Here is a 20,892-nt window from a genome sequence, read left to right on the forward strand (position 1 = left end):
TAGGGAAGAGTTCATGGGTCATAAAAATGTTGAGGTATAGGTGTTCGATTCTAATGAATGATGTTAAATATTTTTTATATCTTTGTTTACTTTGTTTAAATTCGGAAAACTCGTTTGATATAAAGTAAGTATAAAAATTGCGTACTTATGAATTAAACACATGCGCTTAATCATTTTTTAGATTTTAGTTACGCGCTAAATCAGTTATCTTTATAATTGTAATATTCAAAAAAATGTTACTTTATTGAGGGGGTTCAAATTATGGATAAAAGATTGGAATTCTTTATTCTATGTACATGCACATAATGAATTCTTCAGAGATATGTAAGCACAGGAATAAAAAAAAAATTGAAGTTTATACACATATTTTACTAAATACGTGATTGTCATTTGAAACATGTTAGTATTAGGGTTGTGGCCACTTGTGGGCATATGCCTCGGCTTATTCCCCCAGGTTCTTAATCAGGTTTTGCCTTTACCCCCACCCCTGGGGCTAAATTATAGATAAACTAAGATTCCTGGCCCGACCCTCCCCTTTTATGAATTGAATATGTTTACAAACATGATATAATAAAAGCGGGGCTAACAGTAAAAGGACATTTAGAGGAGTCTCGAATGAGGGAGTAGACTCAAAATTAAAGCTTATAATATGCAACCATGAGACTCCATGAAATGATAATCTAAGTTACTCTGGTAACGGTCAAGGCCTGTTGGCCTTTTGTTTTGAGGAACCCTGGCCAGCAAGTTTCATTGACCATTCAAATGGATACCGGTAATGGGTCCTATTGAAAATAGTTAATGCATTGAATTAGACAAAGTATTACAGTATTGGATTGCAGTATTATAAATTTGAAAACTCCATACCGGTTAATATATTTAAAGCATGAAAATCTCTTCTCAGTGTAAGCATCATATAAGCATTTTTGTTGTTTAAAATATTGAAATAAATTAGGCAGCATGCTCAATATTTTACTTATACTGAGTAATCCCCAAATGGATGTTTATTGTATTTGAATTTACATATTTCAGCTGCAGAGTGTAGATGAAAAAACTTGCTTGTAAGTATATAAAACACTTCATTTCATAGAGACAAGGAAATGTTTTGGTATGAAACTTTCTGCATGAGTGAATCCTTTAGCTTACTAATACAAAATTTGGGAAAGCTTGTTTATGCTATACCCTCAGCGTCCGCGTCCGGACATGGTTTAATTCCGAAATTGGAATCTAAATCGAAATTATTACTGATTCTGTCCTCCAAACTTGCAAGGATGGTTCCTCTGGGTATCCTGAAGGACTTAAAAGACTTTGATGCTGTATTGTAGATCGGATCCTCAGATGATGGAGGAGGTTAAGGTATTGAGTGTAGATTGAATTCTTTGGAGCGGGTGACCTTTTATAGCTATACAGATCTTTAAGTTATTGCTTGTTCTATCTTTAACAAATTTGGAAAGATGAGATGCATCTTGTGATACTAATGCACTCAGCAGGCTAAAAAGGATCTTGAATTTAGCCATTGGTTTTGAGCAGATCATATATTTATCTAGATAAATAATGATCCTTATTTAGTCAAACTTGTATGGTTTGTATTACCATGTAAATGATTGAATTATAGTTCGACCTATCTTCAGATATAGAGAGCGATCTTAAATATACAGATGCTTTAACATGTTTAAGATTTTAAACTAGTTTGAATTGTAGTCTTGAAGCGTGTTATATAATGAAATAAATCCGGTTTGTATCCAATCAGACTTGCAGTTATTGATGTGTAATACAAAGGTAGCTTCAGAATGTATGACCTCAGTCTTGATAATATCTGGATTCTGGGACAGGTGTAAATTTGTTAGCTTGTTCAAAGCAGGTTTGAATGTTGGAAGAACATGTTGTCTTGGCCAGCTTTTATAATTCATGTAAGTTTGAATTAAAAAACATAAGTCAAGCTTTAAATACAACAAAGTCTGTTCTCCATTATAACCAGAGATAATAACAAAACCTTGTCCTACCTCACACAAACTTGCTTGATGGTTGTAACTGTTGTTATAATTGATTTTTATTCCTATGATATTTAAGAAATCAAGTGCGAGTTTTTATTAATATTGGAGAAAATTCCCGGAATCCGAGACATGTTGTGTTGAAATATAAAAGCAGAGGCGTGAGCTTCATATAACAAAAATGTTTACTGTGTTTCGAGCAACAATGATTATATTAACCTAATTTCTACTGCAATAATCCGCATGAATCATCAGAGAAAGCATTTTAATGTTTATATTTACGTCGTTTTTCTCACAAATTTATATAATAATTGTAAAATGTAAGTAAAATTCACTAAATTACCCCTAATGTAAATCATCACGTTAGCAAAAAGAAATTACTATCTCGTGCAGCCCGTGACTTTTCATAGGTCGTTTTATATTTCGACCAATCGATAAAAAGGACGTGTAAATTTCAGTCTAGCTGTTTCTATAGAGTATGAAATAACTTTAAGTTTCCGTAAGAAATAGAGGAAATCATACGCGATAGATGAAAATATAGTATTATTATTATCAATATCAAGTCATGTGTTGTCTTTATACCTATAATCAATTAAAATGTTTTAAAATTATTCAACAGTTTATCTGTACAAAGAATAAAATTATATTGTATTGTAGAGTTGTGCCATATTGCCAGAGTTTGAAATCCCAACATGAGATGGAGATTAAAGACACAATATGTGGTGCTCTGGTAACAAAACTAGTTTACGTCAATATTTGTTTTTCAAAAGTAGGAGCTAGCTAGGTTGTTGACGGTTTCATTCCATTCATGAAAGAAATTTTTGCATCATCTCTTTAAACTATTCCCGCATACTCTAAATATTATACTAATTTTTCTACATTTTTGGTCAAAATTTCCTTAACCCATGCAGTTATTAATTATTGGGTGCCTTTTGGGTACATGTATTGCTTATGTAATACATGTACCCAAATCTTGCTTGTTTAATTTCAGGACCTATACGACAGTGATGACGCATATAAGGTTAAATCAAAAATTGAAGAGGTAAAGAATAATGGAGAGGATGTTGAGAAAAGTGATGAAACCACTGTGACAAAAAGTTACAGGTATTCTGATCCTGGTCAAACTGGTACCACAATTGCAAAAAAAGGTAAAGACTAACATTTCAGATATAGCTCACCTGAGCCAAAGGCTCAAGTCAGCTTTTCTGATCAAGATTTGTCCGTTGTCTACCGTTGTGTTGTTTTTGTAGTTGTCAAAAACCTTGTCACATTTCTTGTTCTCTCCAGAAACACTATGTTGATTTTAACCAAACTCGAAACAAAGCATGATAGGGTGAAAAGAAGTCAAGTTCAAATGAAGTGTAACACCCTCTTTAAAAGTGAGATGATTTAGAATTATTGTTTGTTTGTTGGTGTTTTTCAAAAAAAATTTCAAAAACGATTTGGTAAAAAAAAAAACCTCAACTTTGGGTGACTGCATTCTTAGATAATATAGATGTATGAATTATAGTCCCAGGGGTTTGGATTGGATTACTGTTGTTGTCGCATTTTTACATAGGAATATGAAGAGAAGGCCTTAAAAAATTTCTTCTGAAAAACGTTTAATCTAGAAATCTTAGATTTGTGTGGAAGCATCCTCAGGTTTTGTAAAATCAAGTTTGTTCAAATCATGATACACGGGGATAGTCTGGGGCCACAATGAGGGGGACGTATAAAGAACAAATCCTTAAAAGTTCTCAACGACAATTCAGCCAGAAAAGCTGGAACTTGTATGGAAGCATCCTCATGTTGTCCAGATTTAAATAAAATCAAACCATTGATCAAACCATGATCGTTCGAGGGTAGATTGGAGCCACGATTGTGGAAAATTTTACATAGGATTATATAGAGAAAATCTTTTAAAATCTTCTTCTCAAAAACCATACATCCAGGAAAGCTCAAACCTGTAAGGAAGCCTCCTCAGGTAGGTTAGATTGAAAATTGTCAAATTATGATTTCCAAGATAGGATGGGCCACATTGGGGGATGTCAAATTCATACAGAGGAAAATACAGAGAAAAACCTTTTAAAATCATCTAGAAAAGCTATCAGCTAAAAAATCAAATACTTGTATGAAGGCACAGGTTGTGCAAATTGAAGGTCGATAAAACCATGATTCCCTAGAGAAAAGTGGCGCATCAAAGAGGTTGGGTTTTTAAAGAGGGATAAATTTTTTTTTTAACATTTAAACAAGAAAATGGTCTTGATATTTACCATAAAAATACGGATAAAATTGGCAGATGTTTTTAACTCTCTATGCAAAATATTCAGTACTAATTTGTGAAGATATTTTGAATTTCGTACTGAAATGCTGATTTGATCAGAGTTATGGCTTTGGTGCTGAGGTAAGAGATGTTGCCTTTGGGTCTCTTCTAATCTTTTTTTTCCCTCGGGGTATTAAACTTTTGATATTATGCATTTAGGTGATAGCTTTAAGTATATATTTTACCATAACAATATATATATGCACTTACAAAGCATTACAAAGTATGAAAATGTATGTAATTCAGTTTAGTGATGCACCTCACGAGTCCTCTTTTTCTTGAGTATTTTTCAATTGGTACTTGGAGTCTTACATGTTATCAGATGATAAATTTCTATAAGTTTTAGGTCAACTATTTTCTGCTCTGCTGATACTGCAGTGGTTTCCTTATGCTAGAGGGAATCCCTTTGAATATGGCAAACAAGGACAGCAGGTACATGCAAATTGAAATTATAATCTAGGGAGTTTTACTCAGCTCATGACTGTACTTTAATTATGTCATTAAGATGGACTTCGGCAATATTTGTATGTATTTGTACCCTCATGAATTTCATCAGATGAATTATAAAATTATAATTTGATAAGAAAATACTGGACAATTTTAATATATAAAAATGTAAAATGGGATTGAGATCAAGCATATCAAATTCTAAGGCTTGGTAAGGTTTTGAGATGTCCATCTGTCTGTACGTCTATCCGTCTATCCAAAAATAACTTGTCCTGAGCAAAACTTCTTTCTCATTACCCCTTTGTCTAGCCCATACTTTACTTAAACAGAACTATTGGATAAAGGAATTGCAGTGACCATGAACTAAGTTTCATACCAAGTTTCATATTACTATATTCCATAAACATAGTTGTTGGGTAAAAGGTTTGCAGTGACCACTAACTAAGTTTCAATGTCAAATATGATGGTCGTGGCAGATCTCTTCAAAATCCAGTTAATATCACGGGTTATCTCCAACTGACTTTATACTGAAAATACATTCTGACATGAATTAAAGTTCTATATTAACAAAAAATTTTCAAAGTTTAGGTTAAGGTTAAAGCAAAATCCTCTGAAATGCTTTTCATCCTAATATTTATTACTTAAGTGAAGCTCTTTAAGATGGTCACCATATTAAAGATGTCAGGTTCGATTTTGAAAACAACTTGCATTTTGGAAGAGCTTCTGGATGATTTATTATTTTTAAAAATCATGTAGTCAATTTTTCTCTTGGCAATCAAAACGAAAAGTGAACACTCAAAGAGAGGTTATTCATTACTACAGATCGACTTAAATACAGGTGTTTGGTATGTAAGATGTAGAGAATCTTGGAATGTGGTTTGATGAGTTCTTAAACTGCAGTCCAGCTTATGAGTGAGGAAGTGTTGTTGTTATCTCAATCATTATAAAAATCAGATTGCAAGACGTTTAGTTGCAAGCTAGCAGAAAAAAATCATTTTTTTTCGCAGTTTAATGGAATTCAAGTTAATCGTTTGCATCATTTTAGCTCACCTAAGCTGAAAGCTCAAGTAAGCTTTTCTGATCACTTTTTGTACGGCGTCTGCCTGTCTTGTACGCCCGTCTGTCTGTGTGTAAACTTGTTACATTTTTAACCTTTTCTCCAGAACCACTTGACCAATTTCGACCAAACTTAGCACAAAGCATCAATGGGTAAAAGGGATTCAAGTTTATAAAAATGAAAAACCACGCTTTCTTTTATGGGGGATTAGAATTTATTAAAAATTTGTTGATATTTATCAAAAGTCTTCCTCTTCAAAACCAAAAGGCCAGAAAAGCTAAAACTTGTGTGGAAGCATCGTAAGATATTGTAAATTTAAGTTCAAATTATAGTCCACATGTGTAAAGTGGGGACGAAATGGGGAGGGGGTCGAAAGGACGCTTATGAATATATAGAGTAATTATATAAAATTGTTCTTCTCAAAACCAAATCAGCCAGCAAAGCTGTACCTTGTGAGGAAGCACCCTCAGGGAATGTAGATTCAAATTTGTGACAATCATGACCCACACGGTTAGGATGGGGCCACTATGAGGGGGAACTTTTACATAGGAATATTTAGAGTAAATTTTTAAAAATCTTCTCAGAAACTTATCAGCCAGGAAAGCTGAAACTTGTGTGGAAGGATCAACAGGTAGGTTAAAGTCAAGTTTGTTCAAATTATAATCCCCGAGGATAGGATAAGGTCACACCTGGGGGGGAGGGGGCAAAAATTTACATTCATTTGAAATATAAAAAGAAAATGTTTTAAAATTATTATCTTTCTTCTAAAAAGCACAAAGCTGTAACATTACTGAAAGCAACCTAAAATAATGTAGATTCAAATTCTTTCAAATTTTGAGGAGTAAGACGGGGCCACTTCAGGGATCTTATTTTACAAAGGAGAATATTTTAATTATTCACAAAAAACTGAAAAGTTATTATATATGGTTTAACTTTTATTCAATAATTTGACAAATTGCTGATTCTTAAAAATTGTTTAGACTTTGGCCCCTGGACGATTCTTGGGCCTCACAAGGGGTTCAGAGTTTGATGTTGGTTTATATACCATATATAAACAATTGTTTAGGATCTTTTTAAGAACTGCAATGCTCAACATGTGTTATGACCATAAAATCATCATGTTAGAAAAGGGACTGGATTACACGCATAAGAATATCAAGGGTAAAAAAACTGACTTCTATTTATACATGATCTACATGAATTATATCATATTGTCCAGATAGTTTGTATTGTGACTCCGTTAATCTGAATTTATCATACCTATTGTTGCTCAGGTGTGCGATGTGGCTCATGGGCCTCTTGTTTTCCTTTTTGATAGCACCATGCATACCTATGAGGACTGACACTTTGTTGAGTAAACTTTTCTATTCTGTTCATTCTTTACTGTTTATTCGCTTAAACTTTAAAAGCACAGTTTAATTTGCATTTTCACTTGAATGAAATCACGTAGTGATGGCCCGCAATTGGACAATAAAACACACAGAAAACGTTTATTGGTACATTTGAAATCATCTATTAGTCACTTATCTTAATCGGAATTATCATTTAATAATATAAGTAACATTTGTTGTTAAATAGAAGGCAGTCACTAATATATGATGAATATATATCAATTTCGTTTTTTCGTTTTGTCACTGGTAAATAAATCAGAACTTCAAGTATTATTAAGTACAATTTTGTTAAAGACTGTCTCAAACAGCACATTTATTTTAAACATTCGATGCAATATGCAAAATTAACTGCTGTGCACATTACTTTAAACACTCTCTAATAATATAATATTGTGGTTCATATTTTGAGTACTAAACTTTCCATTATCTTTATTTATAGAGAAGATTTATAGAAAATAACATTATATTTAAGCTTGGTATTTACTTCAGAAATCTGTAATTTTGTGTAACATGTGTTTTAGTCGTGTGTTCCCGTATTGCATACATTTAATAATTGGGTGTAGAACAATAAGTGTGAAATGTGTTGTGATAGCAATTATATTCTGCTTTCAAACCAAAATTTTACCTGGATTTTTACTTGTGTTTTAGCCGCGCATTAACGACGAAACAAGAAGAATTTAGATATTTTGATGTGTTTTGTGATTAATCACTGTCACTCTATACACTCATTGATAAGAAAAATAATGATAAATGATTTTAACTTTTACATTTTTTGTCCATTTACATTGAATAAAAATACGAATGAATTAAGGTAAATTGTCAGCCAGTCCCAAGCCAGTGCATTCAATAAATGATCATATAATAAAGAAGAAAACTACTGTTATTTTGGGTACGCCGTCTATAATTGGTATTTTTTTATCAACAAAAAGGAGATTTTACAAGGAAATAGGCGTTTGTCACAAAATATTTTAATCTTTGAAGTAGCGTCTTTGACTAAAGTTCATCTAACATGACCGCTTTAGCATATTGCGGGTGACTTCTCAAATCAAATTTCGAATCAATAGCTACACTGGAACAAAACATTCCAACGCAAATAAAAGTTTTGATTTTGATTCGACCGACAACAAACTGAAGAGGGGTAAAAATACACGACGTCAGTCTACATTTGATAGATAAGCGTGAAAAATCTTCACATTTCTACAAGCATATATAATTGCCGATTTATTACCATACAGTATTTTAATTTTCTTCGATTATCGAAGATATAGGATAAATAAAAATATAAAAAGTATTTTCAATAGACAAATTTCCTCCATTAATGTCAGCAAAAAATTTACACATTAACGTCTGATATTCTATTCTAACTTGTAACAGAAAACTTATGGCATTAGGGTAGTTTCATTTTTTAATATTTTGAACATTGCATAGCGACACTTCAAACGGCAAATCTTTCAAACTGCCACTATCATTGAAAAATTACTCCTTATCCAAGCTCGACATATTATCTTGTATAGAATGCCCATCCAAACATAAATCATTATTTATTTTTTGAATCAAGTATTAAGGTCAGACTCGACCTATTTTCCATTTTTAACCGGGTTTTCCGAAGGAAAAATCCGGTTATTAAAATGGCGGGCGGGCTGCTGCCAAAAGGGTACCCTCATTGTACGGATAACTCCTCCTACAGTTTTCAAGATAGTTGTTCTTTTGCAGATCAATTGTACATATATTACAGGTGTGCATATTGCTAGGATTTTGATTTCCGATTATCTATGAAAAAAATACCAGCTTTTGAACTTAGTCATTTTTTGGCAAAATATTGCATAGAGGGTACCCTCATTGTACGGATAACTCCTCCTACAGTTTTCAAGACAGGAAATTGTTCTTTTGCAGATCAATTGTACATATATCAGAGGTGTGCATATTGGTAGGATTTTGATTTCCGATAATTTATGAAAAAATACCAGCTTTTGAACAAAATATTGCATATAGGGTACACCATTTCACTGGATATGGGTTGACATGGATTATGGATACAGTTCACATAAAAGAAAACCTGGTTTGCTGTCACATTGACAGCTTTTCACTTGTTTCTTTTTTTTCCTATCTCCACAATAGGTAGATTTCCACTTCGTCAATTCATAATCATATTTTTATGTAATATGATTTTTTTTTACAGATATAAAGTGTTCAATTGAAAATGTATAGTATGACTTTACTTATAAGCATTCAAATGCATTTTCCATGTTGTTTTAAGGAAAATTCAAAATATTCTAGCTCCGAAACAAGCTTGGTAATGTATTCTGAGTTTTTTGGGAATTAACATGTTTAAATGTTAATACATAAGGAATAAAATATCAAGGAAAATCATATAAAATTGAGGAACGTCTAGTCTGTCTTTAAGGTGACTATATTTTAGTATAAAAGCAATACATGTACCAAAGTTTTGCAGTTATTTTCATTGTTTAAAGAAATAAATGAAAAAATGTTTATGTCAAATTGGAAGTATAAAATTAAAGTCAAGAACATAGATGTCAATTATTAAGTAAATGGGTTTTATGCAACTTTTATGTTGAAATATAAGTTAAAAGTAAATATCAATTGTGAGTAGATATGTTTTATTTATATTATTACATGTAGCAATTCCCTTCGAGGAACTGTTATACAGACTGTAGCAATTAAGCAATTATCTCCCTGGTCAAAGTCCCATTTCCGCACATACCTAATTTTCAAATGTGTGCAAAACGGGGACAGACCATTTTAGTGATTATACTCGTGATAGTTGTCCTACAGACCCTATCAGTCCTGGTTTTAATTTATTCATAATTATTGGAAACCTCGATACACATATGAGATGGACATGCAAACATTTTAAAGGTATACATGCATGCATGCACATGTGTGTCAGAGTACATTGTATGTAATGAAGTCTAAGCAAATAAAGAGTAGATCTGGGCTTAGTTTACAGTAATGACGAACCTGCAATATATAGTCAATTTCTGGAGTTTTTTGTGGCTGATATTAGATTTTTGAAATTTGATGAATTAATTTTACAGTATGAACATTCAATTGCATCTTATTTGACCTTATTGGTTTCACTTTGTTAAGGTTATGGTTAATTTTCACTCAAGCATGCATACATTTCATATGCATCATGCGCTTTATTTAAGTTAATTATCAATAAAGGTTTAATATATATATATATATATATATATATATATATATATATATATATATATATATATATATATATATATATATATATATATATATATATCGCTTTAAAGTTATTGAAATTCTTAATAACCAACAGTATATGTATATTGGTTTCTAATAAAAATAGTTTTGTGAAAATTGGATTCCTTTTTTTCTTCTGAATAATAGAATATTTAATATACGATAATAAAAAATTCTAATCATATATGTTTTTTTTAAAACCTTAATTTGCATATTTAAGCTTAATTATTCAACACTTGTTTTATGATTAATCTTGACAGTTATTTTCATGATAATCTTATTTTCTCTCATTTTTGGATAGTTTGTACATGTATTTAAATACTACAATACCCAGAAGAATTATTAGGTATTATGTCTTGTTATTACAAACTGTTTAAATCAAACAAAAAAACTCACACAAATATAAAAGGTTGACATATTAACCTTTTCACAAATTATTGACCTGAAAAAAGAAACGTTTATATGTGACATTTGGTATTGCCCCTGGATTTAGTTACTAATATATTTTCTTTTTTCCAGAAGTGTATTAGTTCACCTACTTTGGTCTACAATTCATCAAATGCATCTTTTACTGACCTTACAAGTTGCAACCATATGCTGCATCAACTTCAGTGTCATTCTGTTAAAGCTTGTATCCCAAATAACGGAGGAAAACTGAAGACTGTCTGCACTGACAACCTCTGTTTGACTGGTATGTTGAATTACTAGCTTTGTATGCGTAATGAAAACCCTATGTGCTTTGAAAATTGCAAAACAGTGGTAATTATTTGGTATTTGTGTTAAAATATATGTTTTTACCGCAGGAAGGTTGACATTGAAAAATATTAAATTCAGAAAACTTATACTTCCTTCACTAGAAGATAATCCAATTAACTAATGTATTTCCATTAAATAGAGACGTTTGGATGAGTTCGATATATGGGGAGCTAAAAACTGCTATGTATTATGACCCCTTGTAAAGACCATCAAAATTCATTGAAAAGCTAAAAGTTTATTATTAGGTAACTGAAGGGACTTTACATCTATACTACTATATTAAAATAATAGACTCGAATTTTTTAGCTTTAATACCGAGAAATCGGAAGAGTACTGTCATTTGTTTTATACATTTTAAACATTATTAGCACTAGAAGATTACCAATTTGTTTTTATTTTTTCTCAATCAAGCTTCGCTATTTAATAATCAACGAAAATTCCTTTAAAAAATCCGGAAATCATATGGATTTTTCGGATTTTACAAACTTGCGCATGCGCATTACATTCACGCTAAATCACGGGAGGCTCTTTAGTTTTTGTTTCCACAATTGCACATTTGCATGGATAAACTCAAAAACGATATTACAAATACGTGTGAATTTTCATTGCACATTTGTCATATATATATTCTGATTATTCTAACTAAGCAGAGTGTAATGAAATTAAAAGCATTATAATAATTGTAGGCTTAATGCTTATTATGTAAATGGGAACAATACGGTGTGTCGATGTATCTATTTCGTAAATGTCCGATATCATATACGATGTCAACCCGTGCACGCACGGGCCAAAGTCTAGTTCTGACTATTAAAATAAACTGGAGGGGTGCTAATAGGGGCACCAGGAGTGCTTATTAGGGTAATCAGTATTGAAACACATCATTTTAGCATCCAGTCTGACCATCTGTAAACTTTTAAAAAATTATAGAGATGGCTACACTCCTATAGAGAACCACAAGAAAATTTCAACCAAATTTAACACAAATCAAACAGCAATGGCTGAATTTTTAAGGGCTGTAATTCATAATTGTTCAAACAAAAACCAGCTAGATCCTTATTCAAATAGAATGTTTCTGGGAAAGAATGCATGACAATGGAGTGGATATTTCCAAAAACTTTGCTTTCAAATCCAAAAATGCCTATAAAGTCATAACGTTTTCGTGCCATTACTGCTTTGGGTCAGGAAGGGGTCATCCTATTGCCATTGGGGATAAGGGAAATTTACAAAAAGTAAAGATTAGTAGGATACATGGAAGTACAAAGACCGGGGACCAATGGTTAGTTTAAAAGGAAAATGAATATATAATTTTCCCCGAGTACACCCCCCATTGTTATGAAATACAGTATCGCGCATGGTCATGTGAAGATCGAAACATGAAGAGAATTCTAACTTTATATCTAAATAATTTTTAATTGCTTCAAATTAGTGTACACTATTCTATACGTGATATTGCATTGTATTGTATTAAATATAGGAAAGCTATGGTTTAAGCAGCCTATAAGATGGTAAGACGCCATTGTTGCGCACTTGATTAAGTGATTAAGTAATATTTCCCCCTAGTTAAAGTAATGTGTGTTTAATTACATTGGAACAGATCATGCTTGCCCAGAGTTAACTGTTACATCTGACCAGAGAATGATAGTTCAGAGCAAAGACGATAAATGCATGGATTGCAGGAAATATGACGATTTGAAGAGTAGATTGCAAGGTATGATATATATATATTTACAAATTTATTTAATTTGGACTGTCGCATTCTGTTTTATCTATTTAAGTATTTTTTGCTGTACCAAGGCTTTATATATATATATATATATATATATATATATATATATATATATATATATATATATATATATATATATATGCTTAAATAAATAAAACAGAATGCGACAGTCCAAATTAAATAAATTTATTTAATTTGGACTGTCGCATTCTGTTTTATTTATTTAAGTATTTTTTGCTGTACCAAGGCTATATATATATATATATATATATATATATATATATATATATATATATATATATATATATATATATATATATATATATATATATATATATATACATATAATGTTCTAGTTAACATTCTTAAAGAAGGTGTTGACAATGCAGCCGAATGCTCTAGAGTAGCAAGAGTAGTAGAAATTGACTTCCAAGTAAATAAATGAAACTTTTAACTCCCGTTGTTAACTCGTAGGACACTTATGAATTAGACCCGAATTTTTCTATTAAGTTTATAATTGGTAAGAGTTTGATTAAAAAGAAAGAAAGAAATAATTTAAAATAAGAAGTTATAAAAATAGTAATTAACAAATAAAAGGTAGTAAAGGAAACTAATAACTGAAAGAGGGACAGTTGACATATTTCATATAATTACTATATGGGTGTCAGGTGATGTAAGGCTATGAGACATTCATTTTAGAGAAATCCATTTGTTTGTTCATGCCATCAGGTCTCAATGAATTGAGTCTGTGCATCCAGAACTTGTCATTGCTTTTCCTCTCCACGTATGTTTAATGAGGACTATGGTCAATAATTTTGGTTGGTTAGGAGCTTCTCAATGTCTGACTAAATAGCATCAATGTTAGACTCAAGTGCTCCACATTGGCCGGTGCCGGTTCCCAAGTATTTTGGATCGGCACAACTTAAGTTGCAAGCGCTGAGGAGGGTCATCTATGTAATCTTTGCTGGAGTATTTTCGCGAGAAGTGTTCATTTAATCGTAGTCTTCGGAAAAATGTTCTGGTGTCCTTTCTAATCTTTTTATCATCGACCTCATGCAGTGTTCGCCAGAAATTGAGACTTCTAGATGATAGCTATGTTTCAACGTCTGTGAGAGGAATCTTAAATGCATTTAGAACTGGGTACGTGTTAGTATCAGTCAAGGACTTGTCATCTCTTGTTTTCTTGTTGCGCTTGAAGCTCTAGAGTGTCGGTTTAGTAGCAAAAGGACAAGGTGACAACATAGTAGGCCTAGTTCTGTTTGTTACTGAAACACCGTCACCAGCCCCGTAAAGTGAAGTGGTGCAGTTTGTTTACATTGTAAAAGTGGCGACTCTCGATCTCGACGTGAATTGATATACTTTTTTTCTGAGGTCGGTTAGCATGTTTCGGAGGAAGTCTGAGGAAAGTAAAGTTAGGTACAAAATCAGAAATTTTTTTTATGGTACTTATTGTTTTCACAGAATTTGAGTGAAAATAAGGTTAATCAGTCCAAAACTAGCGCATTTTATGTGCGCTGTAAATCGCAGTGTTTTACCATGGGAGGCACTGTAGCTTCCAGGTCGTCCATCCGATTTTTTTCAGACCAGGAGCTGCAGATCTGCCGCTAACATACAGGTTGACTTTTCTTTTTCTTTTTTTAAGAATTGAAAAACATTGGAAAAGAATGTCTGCCCCTAGCTACCAAAAGTATTGGTACTTATAGTGAGTATGAACTTACTTTAAAGACCGATTTCCTTTTTATGTACTGGTGTATGTTTACAACTTATTATACAGCAAATTATTAATACACATTATTGTAGGGCCAATGTTTAATCCAGTGCTCATGGCTGTATGTTTGGTCATCTGCATGTACATTTGCCGGTACGTTAATTTACTTCTTGTATATGCAGTTTATAAAAAATGACTGATTTATTTTCATTGCCGTATATCTTTTTAAAAGAAACACAATAGATAATGTTGTTGATGTTATGACCATGACATGTTTCTTACAACTTATTTAATAAATGAATTCTGTGTAATGCTAAAATTATGAAAGTGCAAACGTTTTGCTTTGTAAATTCTAAAAATTTACAAATGATTTGTTGCTGCCTGTGTGTTTATTTCAGTAGTGGGTTACAATAAATATTTGTAATTCAACCTTTCGTTCATCAGACCAAACACATAAATTGTAAACATTCCAGCATGGCATTCATTGAGAATGTGGAAAGACCACAAATGACTCAAAACAGGATCAAAAGAGATTGAGAAGGGCAGACTACCATTTTTCGTGGTTTAATCTACAGGTGCCATCTAGAAAATATTTTATCGTAACATGCTGAAGTTGGACCAAATAGGAAGTTTTTATTGCTTTTGTGACGCTTTTTTGTCCCGTGCATGATTAATTCTCACTACCTGTATATTATTTTTAAAAATTTGTCAATTCATATACATGTACTTTTAATTTCATTAATGACGCAGCTGTTGTTGAAATTACATAACATAGATAAAACTGATAAGTTTTAAGTATGTATTAATGGCTTTATAATATGCGGTAAATTTTGAATTCCAACACATCTTAGATACGCAATTGCTAGCTTATGATTGCAATTCAGATGTTCAGTCTTTCAGCAAATTTGTGAAGGTTGTCCCAAAATTTTGTTGACATAACACAAGAAAAAAATTGAAACAGAATGTTTTCTGTTTCCTCTCAATTTCTTCTAAAGCTACTACATTGTAATTGACACAATTTTTTAATGCTTATATATTTTATTGTAAATATGCTAAAACATTGTATCATGTATTTTGTTTATATTTTTAGTTTTTTTTTTCATCTTCATTGTCATTCAATGTACATTTTTGATCCACGTACTGTAATAAAAATCTAAAAACCTGCTAATCTTTATTTTTGCAAAATCAGACTGGGCAATATATCAACCTCCAACGATAAAACGCCTCTTAATGATACAAATATCATTAAGCGTTGCAATTGCAACCCCTAATGCTATAAATTCTTGCATTAACAGTTGACAATATCAACCACTAATGATAAATCGCCGCCTAATGATACAATTTTATCATTAAGCGTCGCGAATGCAAAGCAGACCTAACGCTTAATCAAACAAGTAAAAAGCTACAAGGTCACCCCTTATGATACAAACATTTACGTCATTAAGCGACGCAATTGCACTCTTAATGATATAATAATACTGATCTGCAATGGACGTGCGACTTGTTGTGACTGTCTCTAATGTCTATAGTGGTTATAATAAAGGTTAAGTAAATGTTATAAACACCTATAAAACCCAATGAAAATCGCGATTTTTATCATTTATAAAACTCCTCCCCACCTAATAATAATGCATTATTATAGTACTGTACATGACTACATCCACGTGTTTTAAATATTTAGTAAAGAGATATTGAAATAGCATTCTTTTAAAACAATTACAATCATACATGAATGTCATTAAAATGCGTTAGTCTGATTGAAATAATAATATTGAAAAATATTTGCACAGTAATTGCATTTTTATCCCAAAGAGAATGATTAGAGATTTAGTAATTTTATACCAGTTTCATTTTAGCATTAGTGATATATATAAACCCAATATGCATGTTTTAAACCCCTTAATCTAAAAATGCTGGGAAAAGTTACGAAAAAGCGATCTTTGCTGCGGAATAACAAAAAACTATGTATGATATGAGTTAAATTTGGCTCCCCTAATTCGCCATTTTTAAAGTGTCTCGGATACAATAAAATGTCATGTTATTTTTCTAAAGAGTTGATGTAAAATATTGTTCACCTATTTATTTGATTTCTTTGCACTCTCTGATAGTATGTGACGTCGAAAGTGACGCTATTTCTATAATTCAATCAAAATCAGTCAAAAGATGACATTTTTCTTATCTTTTTATAAATAGAAATATAGAGCGCATGCTTGAACCAGGAAAAATATTTTTGTCACCTATTGGCCTTAGCTAGATACTTTCCTGATTAAAATATTTTGTTTGTTCAAGCATGCGCTCTATTTTTTCTGAAGGAAAAACTGCTTGAAAACAAGCTGTTTCATGCTAAAAGTGAAAAAATGGCGGGAAAAGGTTTTTGTAAGGGTTATGTAAAAACATCACATATATATCTGTACAAAGAAAACGAAGATTTAAAGTAAAATGATGATGTTCATTGTAGGGGGGGGGGCATTTTAGGCACATTAAATATAGTCCAAATTTGCTTTGGTTTCCAAAATTACAGTAGAACTGAGTGTCATATTCAGAAGAAAAATATTGTCCCCAAGACCTTTAATTTGAAATAAATTGTATTAACATACTTACTTTGTAATAAATGGTAAAATTATATTATGTGTTATATATATATATATATATATATATATATATATATATATATATATATATATATATATATATATATATATATATATATATATATATATATTGTGCCGGAAATTTTTTTTATCAGTAAGCCAACAAAAAAAAACCACGCATAACAAAATAAAATTTTGAAGATAAAATAAAGCAGACTATATCTTAATCATGCATAGATTCATTCTGAAAGTGCATCAAACCCCCTGACATTGACTAAAAAGATAAAAACAAGATACGCGTGGACCACATCGCATACCCATGTTCATAGAGCACTGACAAGAACAGGAAAATACACTGCTAAATAAAAGAATTATGTAAATCATTCTTTTTCAGCGCAAAACATGCGTTTAACTTCAAACACCTACCCAGGGGATTTTTAAAAAATCAATATTTCCTATATTCATTTACAAAAAAAGGATGATTTAAACGAAGTTTAATTGAATTTAAATTATTGATCCCTTTTTGCAGTTATTTCACTTTTGGAAAGAAATTGGTATTAAATGTAAACAATTTATATATCTCTATCCATAATGATAATTTTCACCAAATTTAAGGATATGCAGGACACAGCTGATCACTGATCATTGTTTTGCTGCTATGATTGGCTAACTCTGTTATAATTGCTGATTTGATTGTATGATGATTTGATGTATTTTATCTATGACATCAAACATGATTTGTTAGATTCCATTGTACTTTACAGCTCTTAAGTAGTCATTGTCACAAATACTGTTTTAGAGAGACTGCAGAAATCTGGATTTATTTTATTTGCTCGCGATCGTAACAGAGACACATTTTTGAAATTCTAAAGTGATGATAGGTGCACTGCTTATAACAGTATCACCCAGGTTGTTAATTTTAAAGTGCACACCCTCGCAGTAAAAAAATAGATTTTTTTATGTTGCATTTTTCAGAATTTTAGAGTCTAAAACGGTTTTTTTGAAGTATGTGTTTTAATGAGTTTTTTGGGCTCATCATAAATCAAAGCTAACGTTTTAAATGATTTAAAGTATATTACTGTTTATTGAAATTTTATCAAATTTGACTTTAAAATCAGTATATTCAGTTTTTAAACAGGAAAAAAACTTATTTTGTGAAAAAATTAACATTTTCATTAAAACAAGGTAAAAAAGTGGCAATGAATTTTGTATATTTTGCAATGGACATTCTAGTGTCTTTATCTTTGAAAAATAACAAATATCTATCAAGTAATTAAGTAACAAATGAGTTCCATCATCCTGTTCCTTCTCAATTAAAATTTGATATAGTGGCTCTAAAGAAGAAAAATAACACCCCTAATGCATTATATAATATGGAACAATATATCAGAATATGATATGATATTGTGTTGAATCATGTGATACGATATTGTAGAATATGAAGCTTTATTATATTATATGATACAATATTGTATCATATGATACCATATTGTATACTATTATAAAATATGATATAGCAATGTATTATTTGATGCAATATTGTATAATATGCATGATATGTATCCCAAAATCTTATTTTTATATTATATAAATAGTGCCTGTTTGGGAGGGTAACAGTTGAAATTGACACCCCGAGAAAACCATTGTCAACCGACGCGAAGCGGAGGTTGACAATGGTTTTCGAGGGGTGTCAATTTCAACTGTTATCCTCCCAAACAGGCACTATTTATTTTGTTATACTGAATGTCTTAATTTTTAAGAAAATTTTACTGCTTTTATCTAGGAATAACGTGAATTCTACAGCGAACCGTACGCGCATAATTTTTCGCGCATGTAACATTTTTTAATGTTACCCGTTGCTAAGTGCGTTGCTAACGCTGAGGGTAATAGACAATATTATTAACTGCGTCTTAACCAATCAGATTTCAGTATTTAACATGAAAGTATAACAATATATAATATGATACTGTATCATACTAAATATATGATATTGTATCATGATTTAATATTGTTATGTGTAATATGTTAAATTATAGTATCGTCCGTATGATACGACATTGTATTGGATAATATGTTATGATAAAATCTTCCTTCTGTATGTTTAATTATCCTGCCATCCATCTTTCTCTCCTAGATAATTTTTTTAAAGAGTTTCACATTTTGGTTTGTTATTTAATTATTGAGAGTGCAATTGCGACGCTTAATGACATAAATGTTTGTATCATAAGGGGTTGACCTTGTAGCTTTTTGCTTGTTTCATTAAGCGTTAGGTCTGCTTTGCATTCGCGACGCTTAATGATAAAATTGTATCATTAGGCGGCGATTAATCATAAGTGGTTGATGTTGTTAACTGTCAATGCCAGAATTTATAGCAGTAAGGGTTGCAATTGCAACGCTTAATGATATTTGTATCATTAAGCGGCGTTTTATCATTAGAGGTTGATACAGGGCAACCTGGGTTGAGTTAGTGACTTGCTCTATTCCAAAATACCTGATCTCATGACATCCCTTCTCCCATAGGTGAATCTACCAACTTGAAGGTTAATCTATCATTTTATTCAATTCCACTATCAATCCATACTTAACGAATGGAGGATCACCCATTTGTCACATTGACAAGGGAAGTGAGAATGGCTCCTCAGAATCTGAACCCGGGTCTCCGATCTTACATCGAGAATGTTAACTTGTCAAAGTTCAGAATCGGGACCAGTGGGACTCGTTAGCAATCATTTTTAAATACCTAACTCCACCACGCACATGAGCGGATCCACAACATTTTTCAGGGGGATAAATATGTTTGGCAGGTTGTTGGTGGGAGAAGGGGGTTCCAAGGGATAAGATATTTCCGGTATTAATTTTACTGTGTGAATTTTATGAATTTTAATTTTCCGGGGTAGGGGATTTCCCATCAGTGCATCACGCAACAATATATTACATTGTAAAACAAAGATCGGTTGCAGTCTCTGAGTGGAAAAGGCCTACTTCATTAAATATTATTTTAAGCACCTATTCACTATTAGGCTATGGGTATAATTGACATTAACCTGGTGAATCGATTGACGTTTTGACCACATATTATATATTTATGCTTTTTAGCAGAATGAAAGCACGTGCAAGTTCTTTGTAAAAAAAAATACCAGTAAAAGACATAGGCGTCGGAACCAGCGGGTTTTAATTGATTAAAGAATTAACCTTAACAAAATTTAAAATGTAAATAGTGATTTAAAAAATTGGAGTCAAAAGTAAAGTAGCCCACCCCCTCACCTATTAGGATTTTCATGAATTTGGGAATAAATATCCTTTTTTTTTGTTTCGTTGGTTTTTTTTTTTGCTTGTCACAAGATTTCTGATGATTAGTCAAGCTTCCCTCCCCACTCTCAACTTGCTTCAGACGACACTTAAAGAGTATTACCCTTTTTTAAAATTTCAGTGTCTAAAAATAGACCATGGTTTTCCATTTGAAGCATGTCAAACTTGTATGAACTTTGAAATTCAATTTCTTTAACAATTTGTTATAAATTTAACAGAGCACGCAATTTATATACATTGTATACATACCATGATTTTTCTAAATTTACATTTTTTTTTCATTTTATAATACATATAACACCTTTATACACACATACATGCAAGTCATGATCTTATGAATCCAGAAAACTTTTTTAAGTTGATACAATTTTGCATACATT

At 31.5% G+C, this 20,892-nt stretch overlaps 1 protein-coding gene across 1 annotated transcript; it reads left to right on the forward strand.

The window, feature by feature from the left end:
* Positions 1-1,033: 1,033 nt before the first annotated feature.
* LOC128183161 (uncharacterized) lies at positions 1,034-15,847 on the forward strand. Its single transcript, XM_052852061.1, has 9 exons — positions 1,034-1,058; positions 2,646-2,718; positions 2,980-3,136; positions 4,631-4,722; positions 10,942-11,113; positions 12,773-12,886; positions 14,547-14,606; positions 14,705-14,765; positions 15,086-15,847. Exons 2-9 carry the CDS (start codon positions 2,686-2,688, stop codon positions 15,147-15,149), a joined length of 753 nt encoding a protein of 250 aa, XP_052708021.1. The 5' UTR covers positions 1,034-1,058; positions 2,646-2,685; the 3' UTR covers positions 15,150-15,847.
* The last annotated feature ends 5,045 nt before the right edge of the window (positions 15,848-20,892 follow it).

The sequence above is a fragment of the Crassostrea angulata genome, chromosome 5, assembly GCF_025612915.1.
Source record: "Crassostrea angulata isolate pt1a10 chromosome 5, ASM2561291v2, whole genome shotgun sequence".
In the NCBI taxonomy this organism is placed as follows: Eukaryota; Metazoa; Mollusca; class Bivalvia; order Ostreida; family Ostreidae; genus Magallana; species Magallana angulata.